This window comes from Equus caballus, chromosome 8, assembly GCF_041296265.1.
Source record: "Equus caballus isolate H_3958 breed thoroughbred chromosome 8, TB-T2T, whole genome shotgun sequence".
NCBI lineage: Eukaryota > Metazoa > Chordata > Mammalia > Perissodactyla > Equidae > Equus > Equus caballus.
The window spans coordinates 96,017,603-96,037,623 of NC_091691.1; the positions used below are offsets into that span (position 1 = coordinate 96,017,603).

At 35.4% G+C, this 20,021-nt stretch overlaps 1 protein-coding gene across 26 annotated transcripts in view; it reads right to left on the reverse strand.

Moving 5' to 3' along the window:
- Positions 1-756: 756 nt before the first annotated feature.
- NETO1 (neuropilin and tolloid like 1) overlaps positions 757-20,021 on the reverse strand; it is a 104,306-nt gene continuing 85,041 nt past the window's right edge. For 7 of the 26 annotated variants that reach the window (XM_070275853.1, XM_070275848.1, XM_070275851.1 and 4 more), the window contains 4 exons: positions 9,502-9,615; positions 3,589-4,147; positions 2,541-2,615; positions 757-1,265 (listed from right to left, as the gene is read on the reverse strand). In XM_070275853.1, the coding sequence (XP_070131954.1) occupies positions 2,555-2,615; positions 3,589-4,147; positions 9,502-9,615 (734 nt within the window). In that variant the 3' untranslated portion in view covers positions 757-1,265; positions 2,541-2,554. Of the gene's footprint in view, positions 1,826-2,540; positions 2,616-3,588; positions 4,148-9,501; positions 11,338-20,021 lie in introns of those variants that run through there. The other 19 variants (XM_001493286.7, XM_070275850.1, XM_070275840.1 and 16 more) reach the window with 9 other exon arrangements.

Genomic DNA, 20,021 nt, shown 5'->3' on the forward strand with positions numbered 1-20,021 from the left:
CACCAGTTTATCAAATTCATGCAAGCGATTCCTTCTGTAGATTAATATTTTTTCAATATATATTATTCAGAATTGCTATGGTAATTCTTTAATTTTTTATCATAAAATTTTCTTTCTCATTTATTTGTTTTTGTAACGTGTATGAAATTGAATTCCTAACAGAGGTGTATGTGAGCAATTCACCTAGTGGATTCATGAAGCCTGCTGGAGTTACGAGGTTTGGATTGTGATAGACCAGACTGCTTTGCTATCTAAAGGACAGAACCTCAGAGAATTCAGCAGTTTTGGAAATGCTGGTAAGCAGATTTATGCTAATTCTGATTTTTCAAATTTATTTTCTAAGAATACACATTCAATATTTTAAAAGTGCCCACCCACTAAATCAAACTTTATAGAGTGTATATATAATTCAACAGCAATTAAACATATTATATGATTTTACTTTATTTATATTAAACACACCATAATTAGTAAGCTTTCAGGTATTGTATGTGTGCCTGAGTATGAGAACAACTCAGAATGGTATAATTTGGGTCATAAATTGGCCTGGTTTTTTAAAGCATTTAAAAAGGACTTTCCTATTCTAAAAGGAGAACATATTCCATAAAATTTTAGAAATCAAATTTTGGAGAAGTAAGCCTCCATACTAAAGGACATCCTGTAGCCTAAAATGTGGAAACAGTTGATATAAAGTGTGTATTTATGTGAGTGAGTTTTTATCACTCTAATAGAAGAAAACATTTCTCTTAACTCAAGTTAGGAAATTATTATACATTTTTATATATCTTTATATAAAAAGTTACAAGTAGCAAGCATGTGACACAAAGAAATGGAAGAGTTAACAGCAGTATTCAAGAATGCATGCTTTTTACAATGTGTCTAATAAAAAGGATATTTTTCCAACTCAAATATCCAGTACTGACATGCAATTCAATCCTATCGCTAAGTATTTAATCAAAAAACATTTCTATTCAAGGGTATGAATGGTAAAATACCTAATTTCAAAAACTACTTCTGAAACTCGGTATCTTCCTTTGATATAAAACAAAAAAGAAATCGGGGGTATATAGGAAAGGCCAAAAAAAGAGATTTTTCTTATTGCAATCTAGCAGTTTTACTCGTTACTTTTGGCTGCGTTTAATCATAACACAACAATAGATGCTTCTAGTCCATGAAACCTCTAGCTGGTGTCTCCATGGTCCATATTTTCATTTTTCACTGGAGCATGTTCAAAATCACTCAGGAACGCACTATTCTCAATCAGTCTATATAATGAAAACAATGTACATGTAACATAAAGTTCATCCCAAATTGTGTTTTTTCACATATCACACAATGTACAATTATCTAACAAAGACATAAAACAACATAGAAACAAAGTGAAATTGACAGTAAAAATAAAGTTGGGAGAGTCTTAATCAGGAACTAATTTCTTCTTCAAGTTTCCAGTAAATCTCAAAATGTATTTAAAAACTAAGGAGCACTTGGTGGCCAGCAACCAAATTACGAAATGAACATATCATTGTGCAGCGGGGATGTCTTGCCGAAGAAATAACAAATGTCTGTAATTCTTAAGTTTGGATAAAGGCAGTGGAATGAATTTAGAAATATGTCCACTTTTCACAATTCACTATAGAATTTTCTTTTCACAGTCCCCATGTTTGTATAAATAGTTCTTCTCTGAAAATAAAACACAGTTAAAACATTTTCTCCCAATGAAAAATGCATACAAATACACCAATTTATCAAGGTAATACAGAGCATGGAAATGCATTCACCTAATTCAAGAATAGTTGGTAGGCTTGAAGAGTTTTGAAGAGATTAGCTGTCAAGCAAATTTAATTGGAGACGAATTAGTCTAATATAGATATAGACTTATCAAGTGGTAAAAGTAAAGCCATTATGATATCCGATGACAAAATAGATGTACACATAGACAACTGGTATTTATGGAACATTGTACATTATCAAGCATTCAAATTTTATCTCATAAAATTTGACATAACATGCTGCATTTAATTTTGATGAAATAAGCTACATATTCATGCAAAAATAAGAGTGCGCAAATTGTAAAAGTACCACCAAATACTTAGTGTATGAGTTTTGAGTAAAATATTGCCAAGTTAAATCAATAAAATTATTACCGGTTTTATATATTGACTCCAGTTATATTGAGACAATATTCAGATTTTTTATTATGAAAACCTTGGGTTTATTCTGGTATTTCTTTGAAGAGTTCACTAATTTTTTCCTTAAAACACATAAAATTTAACTTGTTAATTGAACATCCCTCTTAATGACCTTGCAGTACAAGGCCTGATGGTAAGAATATTAACATTTATTTTAAAGATACATCTACTAAAAGGCATCTCTCCATCAGCATTAAATCCATTATATTTCTAATTATAAAATGTTATGAAACACACATCTCAAGAAATGAATAAATAGCACATTCCCTAAAAAACTACAAGACATTGCAACAAAACAAAACATAACAGAATACAACAAAGGGAGAGAAGGAACCGAGGGCATTGGCTTACCTTGAATTTTCTTTTTAGACCCTAGTTGTGTTGTATTCAGATTCATGTTTGCTTAGAGACCCAATGAGGCAGAACCTGGAATGTTATGGCTATTTCATTCAACAAAGTAATATTTGCACAAAAAATAAATATGCATACAAACATTTACTTAAAAGCATTCTTAAAAATTCATAGAACTGAGGAGATAGATTTTTTTTCCATCAGCATGCAAAAGTACTAAATCAACTAAAAATAGTTTAGGCTTGGAAGATGTAGAATGAATTGAGAAAGTATGGACATTTATAAAACAAACTAAATGCTAGGAAACATGCAAAACAAAACACAAGTAGATTGGATTGGGAGATTCAAAATAAATTTTTTCTAAAATTAAATTTTCGTTCCTCAAAAGTTTATTAATTTTAGGGCTAATAATACAATACAGATAACATTGTCTTTATATTAAAAGGAAAACGTTTCTACTAATTCTTGCTATGTTTAAATATAAATGTTTAGTATTTTAGCATACTATGTTGTCATATGCAATTTGTAATGTAAGTATTATGCGATATGTGGAAAAAAAGTTTTTCACTTTCATACCAAAAATATAATACATTATATTGCAAAATATGTTATTTTTACATTAAAATTATTCAACAAGATGGCTTAACCATCTTGGTAAGGCATTTATGTCCAAATATCATTTCATATCTTAAAATATATAAATATTGATTAGAGCAACATTCATGACCATGTGGAAGCAAATTAGCAATATAAATTTGTGATATAAATTAAAGCCATGATTTCTATATAAATGTTACATATATAGAAATAAATGAACTATCTTTGGTCTGTGTGTGCTCACACACATACACATATATACATATATGGGATTTAGGAAGAGTATGGATAGCACTGAAAAGGAAAAAGAAGAGGAAAAAGTTGAGACACTATGGTTTAAATCATTAATAAAAAGAGAAACTGAAATATGAAGACAAAATACAACACAATATTCTGGAAGCATTTCAGTCCTCAGGTTATAGTTGTCATCAAAAAATCGATTGATACTGACCGCTGGACGGCTTTATCATGTCGGGACAGCCTGTGACTTGTGGTGGGCACCTCCTCAATCTCATCGATGTCACAGGCATCTGCAGCATCTTGTGAGTAGTTGTGTTTCATGACGAGGATATTTCTTCTGTTCATGGGCGGGATGAGGGGTTTGACGGGCTGGGGGGGCATCTCTGTCAAGACAGAAGCATCTCTTGTGCTGAGGTTACTGCGGCTGCCTTTCGCACTGGACAGTTGTGATCCACAGTGATGGTCATGAACGCATTTGGAAGAGGACCTCCGCAGTTTATGGTAGTTTTCAAAGTCATCTGCCACATCTGCAAAGTCAGCTGTAGCTCCTGTCCCTCTCAGTGTGCATAACTCATAATGAGGAGGTTCAAACACCTCCTGGAAAACTGTCTGGTCAAAGTCCGATTTCCTTTGGACATATTTTTTACGAGGCTGTTTGATCTGCACAATGACAGAAATGATAATAAGGATGATCACAATGCAGGAAGTCACTCCAATGACAGTCCCACTGGTGTTGGTCAGCTGGTCCAGCAGGCTGGCTTTCCTCTTTTCTACAGGTCGAGGAGAGTGAAAACAACAAACAAAACAAGAAACAACCCACCACGTATTAATATGGCAGTCAAAGTGTATACCGAGAACTTTAAAATGAAATAGGCTGAGCACAAAATTTTTATAGGCTTAAAGTAACATAAAAATAATCTTTAAAAATATACAAAAATTTTCACTTTTCACAAAGGCTTATCTTCTAGCCTTAGAAACAGCCCTCCCATTGCCCAGCATCCCTATTTTAAATGTAAATATATGTTTGGAGAAGATCTTGTAAGACCTTTAGCATGACATTTGGGAAGGAACTGGCAATGTTAAAAACAGTAAATTCTTTCTTCTCATAGGTGTAAGAAAACCTCCAAACTCCACTATTGAGGGTGCTAATATACCTATATTGTTCTGATTTTCTTCCTGATGCAGATAAGTCAAAGTAGCAACAATATCCTGATACCAAAAGATAATCAAACTTTATGACAGACACTTCTGGAATGGTGGCCCGAGGGCTTCTGTGGGCCTTTCCCCCAACGAAACAACCATAACTAGTAAAAAGCATTTACAAAAAAAACCCCAACCATTTAAAGTTTCTGGAAATTGTCCTAATGGCATACAGCTAATAGAGGTACAAGAAAATCTACTAAATTTTTTTAAGAATAGTGAGAGTTTGTGGCTTTTGAGCTCCCCCAACTCCAGTTTATCATGATGGAATGTCTACTCAGGGAAGTTTCACACAACACAGGCCTCCTCTCCCTGCAGCTCCCAGCCTAGAGTTACAGTATCTCCCCAGGAGGACCAAGCCGCCAGCAGTTCTCAATGCCCACCAAGCCCAGATCCATACCGCAGATGCTCTATTCCAGACAAGAGTGGCTGAGATGTCAGGGGCTCCCTTCCTCCTCCCAGCCCCCACTGGTAGGGCAGAGCGTCTACACCAGGCACAGTAGGCTGAGAATGCTTGGCCGCAATCACACTTGCCCCAGCTCACTCAGAGAGCAGAACTGCCTGGAGAGGCAAGCTGAGCAAACCAGATGTTGCCACCTTCACCCAGTGCCCTATTCACAAAGCAAGGGTGTTACTCTGAGAAACTGAGTCACTTCCCTGCCCCCTCTTCACCCAAAGCAGTAATGCAGACGTCATGCCCATGAAGAGAGGCAAGTCACAAAAACAGAGAGCACTATAGCTTTCCCTAAACAAAGTTACTTTACTTGGAACAGAGTGTAGAGAAGTTCAAGCCTAAGGAAATCTCAAAACAATGGAAATTTTCTGGTAAGCAATTAGGAGGAGGTTATTAGCTCCTTAGTAGCCACAAGCCAAACCTCAGAACAGCTAGAAGGTTAACATAATAAACCAAGAAAGTAACAGCCAAGAAGAACCCTCTTGGTTTGGAACAAACCAAAAGTTTGGCCTCAAAAACTACCCCTGCAAAGAAACTGAATCTAACTGGATCAGATCATAGGACAATTTATGTTTCTGGGCATTGTCAAAACAAGAGAGCAATCATCCAGCAACTAGTGGAGAGTAATAGCTGGGTGTGATACCAACAGAGGCAGACATCTAAAGAGAGAGAACAGGGAGAGTCTTGTTAAACCATGGTCACCTGAGGGTGAGAGTAAGGTGCTCAGGGCCATGGTCTTCACGGAGCAACATCAGGGACAGAGTCACCGAAGTAGGCCAGCCAAGTCTACTTGTTTATACAAGTAAATAAGAAAACAATGATAAGGAGCCCTGGGGAGGGGGGAATCAGTATCCAGAGTTGTTACAATATATTATCCATGTCCAGTTTTCAACAAAATGTTACAAGGCATGTAAAGAAACAGGAAAATACAAGCCTTTGAGACTTTGCAGACAAAGATTTCAAAGCAGCCGTTATAAAATAAGTTCAAGGATCTAAAGGAAAGTATGATCAAAGAAGTAAAGAAAAATATGAGGATAATGCCTCATCAAGTAGAGAATATCAATAAAAATAGAAATTATAAAAAAGAAAAATGGAAAATCTAGAGTTGAACAGTACAATCACTAAAATGAAAATTTCACTAGAATGAGGATATTTCAGCTGGAGGAAGAAAGTATCAGCAAACTCGAAACAAGATAAATGAAAACTATGCAATCAGAAAAAGAGCAAAAAGCCTCAGAAAAATGAGGCAAAGTATCAGATGCACCAACATAAGGTAATGGAGTATAAGGAGAGGAGAATGAGAAAGCAACAGGAAAAATACTACAAAAATAATAATAAAGGATGAAAACGTCCCAAGTTTGATGAACAAATTCACATCCAAGAATTTCAACTAACTCCAAGTAAGCTAAAGGCAGAGATCCACACTTTAACATATAGTTGGAATGTTGGAAGACAAGGAGAAAATCTTAAAAGAAACGAGAAAAATAATCACGTAGACAGGAACCCCAATCAGATTAACAGCTGATTTATCATCGGAAATTACAGAAGCCAGAAGGCAGAGGATGACATACTCAAAATTCTGCAGGCAAAAACAAACCGAAAACTGTCAACCAAAAATCTAATATTCAGCATACCTAACTTTCAAAAATGAGAATGGAATAAAGATATTTCCAATAAACAAAAATAACATAATTTAATGCTGAAAGACTTGCCTTAAAAGAAATATCAAAACAAATTTTAGGGATTGAAAGCAAATAACTGCAGACAGTAATCCAAATCCACATGAAAAATTTAAAATGACAATAAATTAAGCAGGAAAATAAATGTTGCCAATAAAGGCAATTATGTAAATAATGACAAAGGACAGTATAGTTGCATATTCTTCTGCATTCTTCCCTTAATTTTTTAAAAAATCAATATTATATGTATAAAATCATATTGTTGTGCTTATAGGTTATAGAAATGTAATATAACAGTACAAACGAGATGGGTGGGAGGAAAACTCCCAGAGTAAGGAAATGACATTGGATGGTAATGTGAATCCACCAAAACAAATGAAAAGAATCAGAAATGGTAAATAATAAGGGTTATATAATGAACTATATTAATATATATACTTGCTCTCCTTTCTTCTCTCACCTTCTTTTAAAGACATAAGTTTACATAAAATAATAATTATAGCAATGTATTCTTGGATTTGTAACACACATGGATATAAGATGTATAAAGTAATAGGTAAAAAAAGAGATAATAGAGCTATTAGAATAATGTTTTTATATCTCACTGGAATTAAGTTAGTATAAATCTGAAATATATTTTGAGAAGTTAGGCTCTCGCCGTAAAGCAACTACTCAGGAAATAACTAAAAAGATACACTGAAAAATCACTGAAGGAATTAAAATGTTACACTAAAACATATTCACTTAATGCAGAAGAGACCAATAAAGGAAGAAAAGAGAAACAAAAAATACATGAAACATATAGGAAACAGAAAGTAAAATGACTGACGTAAACTCAACTCTCTCAATACCAGCATTAAATACAAAAGGGTTAAACACTCCAAAGAAAAGGCAAGGATTTTCAGAATGGATCAAAAAATAAGATCCAACTAATGCTACATACAGGAGACACACTTTATATTCAAAGAGACAGATAGACTGAAAGCAAAAGGATGGAAAAAGATTGACCATACAACTCACAATCATAAGAAAGCTGGAGTGGACAGGCTAACATCAAAGTATACCTTAAGACAACAAAAATTTACTAAAAATAAGGAGATAGTTTTATAACAATCAATAGAAGAGTCAATCCATCAGGAAGATGGAACATTTTAAAATATATATGGATCCTAACAAAAGCTTATGCAATTGAAGAAAGAGTCAAACAATTCAACCAGAATAGTTGGAGAATACAATAGGCACATTTAATAATGGATAAAACATGGTAGAAAATAAAAATAGAAATAGAAGAGCTGAACAATCTCATAAACCTACTTCTAGAACAATTCACCTAACAACAACAAAATGCATTTTTTTCAAGGGGACGTTTTTTAGGATCCGCCATGCTGGGCCATACCTATGCTAGGCCATAAAACTAATTCCAATAAATTCAACATGACTGAAATCATGAAAGGTATGTTCTCCCATCACAAGACAGTGAATTAGAAATCAGAATAGCGGTTGTGCCACCTGGAACAGATGAACATGGGAGTTCATGATGCACCTCCATTCATATCTTCTTGATTACTGTCTCACGTCAAATGTTCCTGATACGTGTGGGAACAAAGCCACATTAGCAAACAAAGCTGCTTGTGACTACTAAGCATTAGTAGTGCTGTATTAAGATTCTGCACAAAATATTTAATTTCCATCCACTCCAAAGGGTTTCCTTGGACACAAACTGATCATTGCCCATATCCCACCATCAAGATAGTTGATCCAGGATGTGCCTTTCTTATTGACTGTATGAACCAGGGCTACTGTGGCAATGCCTTTCATCTTCTATCCACAGAAGACATTTTAGTAGATAATATTAGACTTGCATGAAAGAGTTATTTGCCTGTTTCTTTTCCTTTGCAAATTGGCTAATATTGGATCTGAATAAAAGAGTATATTGGCATTTTCAACTTAACTAAAAGATGCAACGTTTATAAGCAAGCCAAAGATTGCTGTCTACATAAAGAAACCTTTGTGTACAGTCTACCTAAGGGACTGAGGGGCGCTGCAAGCTATTTTTATTGGAAAGGAAGAAATGCATTTTGGTAACAAAATTTAAGTCAAGTTAAGTGGCTGGAAGTACTTGAAAGCACAAATGTTCCTTCAATCTGCTTTATCTTTAGAGTATGTGCACAATGTCCAATGAAGACAAACCAGAATAAGTGAGAGGTGCAGCCACAGATTGAGGGGCACCGGGTCTGAGAGGAAACAATGCACTACACTGAAAGATGCGACTCCCTTTCCATGGCTCTGCGGGCTCGAATAAGGAGATGTCTGGGTTTTTTTTTCTTGGAAGACGGTTTACGTTTTTTTTTTTTGAGACATAAGAGCAGTTTATTTATTTATTTATTCATTTTATTGAGGTCACATTGGTTTATAGTATTGCATAAATTTCAGGTATACATCATCATATTTCGGCTTCTGTATAGACTGCATCGTGTCCACCACCAACAGTCTAGTTTCCAGCCATCGCCATATATATGTGCTCCTTTACCCCTTTTGCCCACTCTCCATCCCCTAGGAGATGTCTTTAATGAGCATTCAAGTGTTAAGGATAGTCCACTGTGTATTAACGAATGAGGAAACAGCACAAGCAAAAGCAAAGAAAAAAGCTTATAAATGGATGACAAAACATGCATGAAGTTCATAAAAGCCACTCTACAGTCTGACTCTCTGATACATATAAACATTGGAATCAACTTCTTCCCACCCTACAGGCAGAGCGATTTTTAAAATTTCAAGGACTCATCATTACCTTTACAATGATTTTCATCCCAAGGATACACACAGTTCTGGAGTCCATTGCAGACCAACGTATTGTTAATACACATGTTACTATGGCAGAAGAATGTATTGCCTTCACAGGGAGCTAAAACAAGAAGAAAAAGACAAAGAAACAGTGTTGCAACTGAGGCGCAGTAGTAAATCACTCATATTACAAATCGAAAAACAAAAAGATTACAATGATAATTTGCTGTCAAATCAAATGATCCGACACCCCATTCTCAGAAGTGCTGCTGTAGTGATAATTACTTCTTGTGTTACTAATAGAGCTGGCATTCCTCTGGCTGTGCTCAGCTTATAAAATTGGCACGGGGATGTTTTCAATCGTAAAAATGAAGTATGTCATCCATACGGGGTTTTTTTTCACTTGGTGCACTCATTCAGCAAAACTTCCGTGCCCACCACATGCATAACAGTATGCTTTACACTGAAATTCCATGTGTATAAATTTAGTTGTACTGTGCAAACATACTTAATTGAAATACTGAAATAATTTTGAAAAGTATATGCTTACAAAATACTAATGAAGAAGATATATATGAAAGGAAACTCTATAACATTATTTAAGCGTATGAAAAAAACAAAGAATGCCATAGAAATTCAGAACGGGGAAATTAATCCTGAACAACCTAAGAAAAACACATATCATTTTTGTCAACATTTAACATATTTGTGGTGATGAAATTAGCCTACTTTGTATGTATTTCACACATTATGGTAACTTTAGGTACGATGATCCATAATCTCCAGATTATGATGCACATTTAGGGCACTGGGAGGTAAAATAAGAACTCCAAGAAGGTGGACAATTTGGCTACACGAATATGAGAAATAGTGAAGAGTTCAAGATAGCAAAGTACGATGTTAGATATGACTTCAATATTAGGAAAAAGATTTCTTTCCTTATCAGAGTAAGAGGATACTTAGAATAATCAGTCTTAGGGCAATACTGCATTAGGATTAGAGTTTCTGACAGTGCTTTAAAGCTAAGCTTTGTTTTTGCCTTTGTAATCACCCCACATATCTCATAAAATGTAATTTTAGTGTTTATTTTTTTCAATAATAGTTCTGTGAGCCTTTTAAGGATAGGCATTCTAGAAAAACATGTTAGACACAAAACAAAATTTACAGTGGTTAATCAATCAGTAAAGGTTTATTAATGATCAATATTATCTAAATACAGCAGTCACAGTATAAAGGATTTTTCACTTTCAAAACCATATATGGTAGACATTTTAGAAAGCTACCTTCTTTAAATGTATATCCGATATTAACCAAGATGGTCAGGAAAATGCTTTGCATAAGGCAACTTAGTTTATTTTAACACACCTACAGGAATCCCCAACAAAAACCCCCAAACACTCAAGTTTTGAAAATCAAGGTACGGCAAAGATGTAGCTAACTCAAGCAAAGTGAGTCTTGCCGGCTCTCTACACCCGTCTCCTCCGCCCACCTTCCCGAAAGAACAGAATTTCTTCTTCCCTTCACTTGGTTTGACTTTAGGTCCCTGGTTAAAGAGTGAAAAAGTTCTAACAGTCATTTTGGAAAAAAAAAAAATGCATTGAAGAGCAGAAAAGGGGGCCGGCCCGGTGGCGCAGCGGTTAAGTTCCCTCACTCCGCTTCTCCGCAGCCCAGGGCTTGCCGGTTCAGATCCCAGGTGCAGACATGGCACTGCTTGGCAAAAGCCATGCTGTGGTAGGCGTCCCGCGTATAAAGTAGAGGAAGATGGGCATGGATGTTAGCTCAGGGCCAGTCTTCCTCAGCAAAAAGAGGAAGGTTGGCAGCAGTTAGCTCAGGGCTAATCTTCCTACAAAAAATAGAGTAGAAAATATACAGTAGTCATTTTGAAATGGATAATGCTTAGCATTTTATTGGGCTAGTGATTTGTCAAGCATTGTACAAAACTTCCATAATGTAAAATTTAATTATTTGATAAATTATTGAGAAAATCTGCTTTTTAGTAAGGAACTAAATTCAAATTTCTGTAGCCCACCATAATGGCTTTTGCGGAATTGATATGGTCTGTTAAACAGATAAAAACTGTTGTCAAAATGTGTACACAGAACAAAAACGTGTTTTCTGCAAATAGATTAGAGTGACTGCAACATGCTTTAGTAAAAAATTCAAAAAACATTTAATACCTAATAAATTGTGGCGGCTTTGAAGTTACAGTTAACCATCAAGTACAGAATATCTTTAAAAGAGCATATTTAAAAGAGCAATATTGACTTTCCAGAATGAATTGGAAAAGTTATTATAATTACTATTCAATAGGATGGGTTAGTTAAAAAAAATTAAGGTGGTTAAAGTTTTGCACGCTCCGCTTCAGCAGCCCAGGTTTGCGGGTTCAGATCCCAGGTATAGATCTACTCCACTCACCAGCCACGCTGTGGAGGTGTCTCACATACAAAAAAAAGAGGAGGACTGGCAGTGGGTGTTAGCTCAGGGCAAATCTTCCTCAGCAAAAAATAAATAAATCAATATGTAAGTAAAAATAAAATTGCACTCTGCAGTTGAGTGAAGTACAATAATATGTTGCTAAAAGCATTGAGATTTGAATTCCAAGTTCTCCAAATGTGATTTTGTTTCTTATTCTGCTGCTTAGTAGTCATGAAAACGTCTTATAAACTATCAGTCAATGTGCCAGAATCAGTTATCATTAAATATTGGTGGTCTGGGTAGGAATGTACCCAATAATCCAGGACTGTCAATAAATCACATTCCTGAAACCTCGTGACACTAAATAATCATGCAAATGTGCCAGTTAACTGAAATAATTCTTGCTTTTTAAAAAAATTATTCCTGGTACTATTCTGCATCTCTTCTCCCTTACTTTCCTTAATATTTATAGAATTGCTAGGCAAACATCAACAACAACTAAATAAACAAGCAAATCTTGCAATGGCTAAGAAACAAATCTATAACGACTTACATTCTTTGAACAAGAACACATTTTGTTGCATAGACGCTAAAAATGAAATCTATTGTATTCTGAATTTTCTTGGTATGGTACGTCTTTAACCTCTTAGCATTTCTAGGCTTGTAGTAAATATTCAACAGGTATTTTTAATTGATTAGTATTACTGAGCAAAAGTTTAGCTCTGGCCAGGCTGCATACCTGAGTACCCCGGAGAACGGAAGACTCGACAGGTGTGTTTATTGATGGAGAATGCACCTGCAATGCCAGAGTCTTCAAACACAGTACATATTGTGATACTCCCAGAAAAGAAAGCTCAGCAGCATTTTTTTTGGCTCTCTTACTTTTGCTGAGAAAGCACATATTCCACCAATTTATAGAGGACTTACTCTGCTCAGAAGTTCATATGCATTGTCAAAAGCCATTGCCTCTTAAAAAGCAGCTGCCTTATTTACTAAGGTTATCTAGAAGCAGCCCAAAGTTGAGGTTTACTTATAATAAGGTTGCAGCTAATGAAGCAATACTCAAAATCCAGAGTACCTCACACGGGCAGTTTCCATGATCAGAAGAATCTACTTATTTCTGAAACTAGGTCTTCTGTTGCTTTCAGAATAGCAAATATAGCTTCACATTGATGTTAAAAAATTAAGCACACAGAAGAAACTACATATTTGTCACTGCTTTTCGTCTCCGAACAATTTTAAAGCATATTTAGACATGATGACCACAGCTATTGCAACTTCTCTTCATTGGAGGTTTATCAAACATCACTATTTTATTATCCATATCTAATGCCAAGTGTTTCTTTTTAAGAAAAAAAATGAAAATTGAAGGTAGGGAAATATTCTAGTCAGCCAAAAGAATGTCATATGTGCAAGCACAGCCTTGCTCTGGATTTAAATCTTTCATGGAATATACGAGATGGAAATGATAACAGCAAAATGAGTCTTGCCTGACTGTCCCTTCCTCCCTCGTCACCAATACAAACGCTTTTGGCCAAAGCATTCTTTTCTGGCTGTGTAAGAGACTGGACGTGAAAATGAAGCTTAGAGAGGGCTTCTGCAGACCCTTTGTCCCGGGATGGTAGAGTCCTGGCAACACTATGGAGGGTGGAGCTGCATCTAGGCCGATAAGAGCGATAATCCCCAAGGACAGATCTCGACTTCCATGAACACATACTCAGGTACAACATGTGTAAAACAGGGATAAAAGTAATACTTACCTAAATGATTTAATTATGCAAAGACTGTAGGATAGTGCCAGCCGTACCATGCAGCTGTAATTGTAAACTGTTCTAGAAGGAGAGTATTGCACAGGGGTTTCGGAGTCAAAATGTCTGAGATTGAAACCTTCGTCCGCCACTTCTAAATTGCGTGACCTTGAGCAAGTTTTACTTAAATTTTTCCAGTTTCCGCTTGCCTCTATATATTGGGGATAATCTTAACTACTACATAGAGTCATCATGAGAATTAAATGTGATAAACTTTAAAAAACCATAACACAGATATTGTCATATGGTTTATGATAAATACACGTTAACTGGTTTTGAACTACTACAGTTACAAAAAATCTTACAATGTTTGAGAGATATGAGATATAAAACTTGAGTGACTTACTATTAAATTTCCTAATTTATAAAGTAAGGATTGTCATTCACAGATCTCTTGCTAAAACTAAATGAGAACGCAAATTTGAAAGAACAGAGTAGACACTTCATACATAGTAGTGTGCAATAAATGCTGTCTAAAAAGATGAGTTATACATAGAAGCGTTCACTCTCTCATGTAACAAAAAAGCATAGTTCTTCTCTAGTTAGCACAATATTGTAATAAAAACAATATAATTAAATGGGTTTCAATACATAGATCTATTAACTATTGTGTCTAGCGGTAATATTTAAAATATTTAACGATCAGCACTTCACCGAAACCCAGCAATCAGAACAGATAGACGCTGGCCAACATGCCATCCAGCGTACTGCACCACACCTGAATGCACCAGCTCTAGAACGTCCCACGTTACAGCCACTTGGAAGAAATTGGAAAATAAAGGAATCTGTAATGACACATCTTTTTTCTCAAAAATGTCTGGAGGAATATTTACTTTAAATTTCCCTAGGATGTATTTCTCCAAGCCCTTATGCTAGAACACCAGGCATTCATTTCACAGAGCTTCAATCCCAAGTGCTAAGCTGATAAATCCCTTCTCTGATTCGAAAATGGTTTTAAATTAATTCTGATATTACGTGAAGTAACACAATGAAAGGCAATACAAATAGTTAACCTTACAACTTGCAGAAATTGAAGTTTTTACCCCTTCTCTCTTCTGAAAGTAATTATATGAATTTGTAATATATTTAATGTGAAAACAAAATATATTTAATGTGTAATGTATTTAATGTGAAAACCAGAGAGCTGCAGCTCCAAGCTCTTTGCTTCTGTTTTGCTGTATTATTTACATGTAGAAGGAAAAAACCAAGTCAATAACCAGTCTCCATTTTTTATAGCCAAGTACACAATAAACACACCTTTCTAAGAAATGTCCAGAACTTTCCTGAAACTAAGATGTCCTGACTAAGTTATTTTAATATCTTGGGGAGTATATTCCTTTGCTACAGCCATGCTCAGTGTACAGTATCATTAAAAATCAATTCTAAAAAAGAAACAGAAAACAGAATTTATTAACGTTAAATACAATGGCAAATGCAGATTTTAAAGTGTGTTTGTACTAGTTTATAGAAGCACGGCTTAGATGTATATGATAGTTGTGATATTCCTTTATTCACAGGATAACAAGACCATCAAGGTAACATGCATTTTCTAACAACAAGTTGTAAAAAGAGATATTCAGTTTCCATCCTGGAAAGTCAAAACAAACACTGTGTAGAAGAGAACAGATCTTAACCTTTTGGCTACAATATAAAGTCCACGAAAGCTTTTCTGAAGGTTTTAGTGATCCTATAAAATTGAGATTTGGCCGAAAGTGACAGCATTGTCCTACAATTGTAGTAACAAAATTTTCAGAACAGAGAAACACAATACACAGATGCAGATTTTGAGATATCTACCGGTACTTTAAGCTCAATTTTAAAATTCCAATTTAATGCCTTAAGTGAATACTTATCCAAGTATTTTATAATAAATTTTTTTGAAACACAAATTTAATATAACATTTTGTTCTAGCAAGGAAGAAGTGTACTGTGTACTAGCTAGACTGAGAAATCCCGTGTGCTCCTACATGTCACCACTCTGGTGATTTTCAGGGTGTTGTCCAGAGAAGTTGCATGCCAAAGAAGCCTGTTTAACTTTGCTTAATCCAAACATCTCCAATTTTATTTGTTTAACACTTAGACAAAACAAAAACAAAAGCTTGGGAAGTATTGCCCCAGTGTTCAAAAATCATTATAGGGAAAGAATTGCTAATTCTTAAGGTATCATACAATACTGTGGGAAATTATAAAGTTGGGTGAAAAATTAGGGTACAAATTATTTTACATTATAAAATCTCACACACAAAGACACACATGGAAAATTTTACCAGAAATACTAAGCCAGAATGTTAGTGATGGCTATTTCTAGGATATTTAAAAGTTATATTTAAATTTTATTGATAAATTTTCCATGTATACACATACACGTAAAAGTATGGCTATAGACATATGTTTCTATATACATACACATACACACACAGTTGCTTTTTATAATAGGGGAAAATATAACTTTTCATGAAGAAAACCAAATATTAATCTAAAAAGAGTCTATTTTCTCTTTCATATTTTAACCAGTAAAAGAATAGATTTTACATAGCATTTGTATTTTATTTAAAAATAATTAACGAACTTAGTATGTCACTGAGTTCATTGCCTTCTTTGGAGTTCCATTTTTAAATCCTCATATATTCCCATTCTTACCACTAGGTGGCAAGCATGCACCATACTCCTGTGAAACAGTGTTTCAATGCATCAGGATGCTTCCATCATGAATGCATCTGAGACAAACAAACCTTTACACCTATATTGCTGATTCTTAATAAATAACGTCAGCAGAAGATAAGCATAACAATTTTGAGCATAGTTGAATTAGATAAGGGAGGACAAGAGAAAGAACAGCAGCCACAACATAAAGGAAGTTTTATTTAAAATTTTAATAAAGAATCATAAAACATACGTTATAATCTAAAAGTTTAATCATAGATATATCATCATTTTTCAGTACTGTGTTACGTTTGTAAATATTGCTCCAATTCTGTAATTAAAAGGTTTTTAATTTATAATTGCTTTTTAATGCTCGTCACTAGCTCATTCTATTAGGGTTATCACCCACCCCCCCCCCAACCCGCCCCTTGTCCCCCGTGCCCTGTCCCCTTTCTTTTTAAATCCAGAAATCTTCTAAATACCTCTCAGGAAATATTAAAACAAAATGGAACTAAAACTGGCACCTCTCTGACACATTGATATTTCAAATACTTGAGCTTTGTGGTTAGTAAAACTAACATGGGTAGATTAGTTCAAAGTCAAAGAACATCGTGCTTTATCAAGAAAATTTGGAAATAGAAGTGATGTTTGATCTTATTTTCCTTTAAAAATCCTTATATTATCTAAATAACAGCTTGGGGCTTAAGATCAGATGCTTCCCTTCAAGTCTCTCAGCCTCCAGCCCAAATCTTGTTCTTTCTCACACATTCTCCTTGCTCCTTGCTGCCCTCAAATTCTTTCCTTTTAACTTTAATTTGATGTTTATCAAAAGCTCCCCAGCTCTGTGCTGGCCTGTGTGGGCACAGCCTCACAACACACGCGCGCACACACACACACACTCTTTCACTCACATCTTTGGTTCTTCTCCAGCTCTTTTTTATTCTCCATTTTTCCCCCCATCTTAAATTGTAAATGGTCACAGAAATGTGTGGAGAAGCAGCAGGAGGAGGAAATCGCTTGGAGGACATTTACATGTCCTTGCTTCATTTTCTGAATTCAACTTTCATCAGCCTTGAAGACACTGATTTATTAAAACTTTCTGACACTCAAGATGCTCTAGAGTCTATCACTTTCCTTGCCTGAGAGATGGAAATAAAGCTTAAATTTATTGTAAATATGTAAATATGATAGATATTTACATTATATATTTAGGTAAAGAATTCATACTAAATAGCAAAATCCAGCATACTTAAAAACTCAGATGCTTTTTTTCAATAATACTTTTAATCAATTCAGGTGACAAAGACAATAATTTTCCCCTGACTTCTCAGACACCCCCTCCCGCCCCCCGGGTCAGGTTCCTGGGGCCGTGGGAGGTCCCTTCTCTTCTCTATCCACAACCTTTTCCTGGGGGATCTCAATCAGACTTAGAGCCTCTGACATTGTTTCCTTGTGGGCTCACACTTCCCTCTCTGACTCCTGTCTGACATCCGGATCTATCCCGCACTTTCAAATTCCTCTATAACATCTCCACGTGGACTTCTAATTACCATCCCAAATAGAATATGCTTGATGGGCTCACAGAAAATCACCCTACTCATCTTAATCACTCCTTCACCCCACCTCAACGCTCCCCCGACACACCTTCCTGATGTTAATATGAGGCACGACTATCCCCATCCTTTCAGCTGTTCAGGCTAAAGGCTCAGGATCATCCTTGAGTCCTTTCTCCTCGACACCCATATCAAACTGGCCTTCAGTTTTGTCAGCTCTATCTCAACTCTGAGCTCTTGGGAACGTCTCCATTGGTATGAATGAGCCAAAACTACCTTTCACCTACTGGTCTCCTACATGGATCCAAGGACACAGCGGCCAGAGGAACCGCGGTCATTTTTAAGTGTGAATCAGACTTTGTTTCACTCCTGTTTAAAATACTCCAAAACCTTCCTGGGTAAAGTTAGAGTAAATCCCCAGCTTTTTAGTATCCTTTCTGCTTGCCCAAAATCTTTACCCAGCTTCCTCCTGAACTCCAGTATCACCCACCACAACCCCAGGGCACTCATATCTGCATCCTTTTCCGCCACACTAGCCCATGTTGGGTTTTTTTCCCAATACACTTATTAAGACTTGAGTGCGTCCTCTTTAATTAACTAACCTGTAAATCGTTTGCCTCCTCTTATAAGAATGTGAGGCAAGGGAGTTGTTCTATCCCCGACTTTATCACTAGGGCTTAGAATAACACATGCCATTTTGTAGGTGCTTAATAAGTGTTTGTCCACTGACTAGACATCAGAACAAAAATACTTTAAGCAGTAAAAGGAATATGACACGCCATCTTCTCATTAAATTCTGACAACGATTTTAATTTCTAAGGAATAGATAAACTTTTCTCAATGAATTTGATGGAAGAAAATATGTAAAACATCAGAGATCTTGGTGATGAGTAAGCATCTCAGTAAGGTTTCAAAGACTTTAAAGACTAGATTCAAAAATGGATAGCTTTTGCTGCTAAGTATCATTTTTAATCATAGTATTCTAACTACAGAAAAAGAAAATGTAAAAAAAATTAAATATATTTGGCCATCAGAATTGCCCCCAAAACAAATGTTTTGTTTTGTTTTTCCCAAAATAAATGGAAAATGTTCCCCTACCACCAAACTTTAAACTTAAAATGGCCCTTGGGCTATGCAATTAGAGAAAATGTCATTTTATTTGAAAAGTGCTGACCAGATTTGAGGCCAGAAATAGATTTGTGTCTCTTCTCTTCATCGCCTTTATCATCTTCATATATGTTTGCAAAGATCAATATCTGCTTCAAAAACTCTATGTTCCAATGTTACTTAGTTATCAGTCAAAATATCCAGTATTATTGAGTAAGACATATTTTAACCTTTTTTAATACAAGAAATTCTTGTTCACAAATTTCTATTTAATCCCATTCACATTTATTGGATTCTCCTCTTTCTGCTAAAATTGCACATTCTACTGTTCCAAAAGACATCATATTAAGCAAAGAGACACATCTTCATGAGAAAATTATATTCCATAGATAGACCATTTCTTTCTGCACAAAGAGCATGAACCACAGCATGATTTATGCATTCGATTTGATTCTAAGAAACTATCACACATTTTTATACTATGATTATGTCTGCCTTGGGTCAGCTACACAATGATTTATTCATTGTATGCAATTAGACAGGACGCCAATTACAACAAGGAGGAGATGACGCTTCTTTGGGGTCTGTACTCTGATCATTAATAGGACTTGGACGTGTGGCCCGGGGTTTGCTTTCATGACTGATGTACACATATCTGCAAGAGTTGGTTAGTTTAGACACTCTGTTCTATTAAAGTTACTATATTTGGTTTCATTGTTGAACATGCCAAGTCCCAAAAGGGAGAATTGCAGTAAATAAAGATTAGAGTTGAGAATAAATTGAACACCGTAACCTCAAGCTTGTGATTCAGCTAGTTCAAATGCTAACTATTCAGAATAATAATTTTCTGTCTCCATGCAACAAACATATACTGCCTACTTTCAGTGACAGACATTAACTACAGGAGCTATAAAGTCAAAATCAAAGAGATTAATATACATTATCCCCAAGGATCCTACCAAAAATTACAAGGACTTTGCTGCCTTTCTTCTTGTCCACAG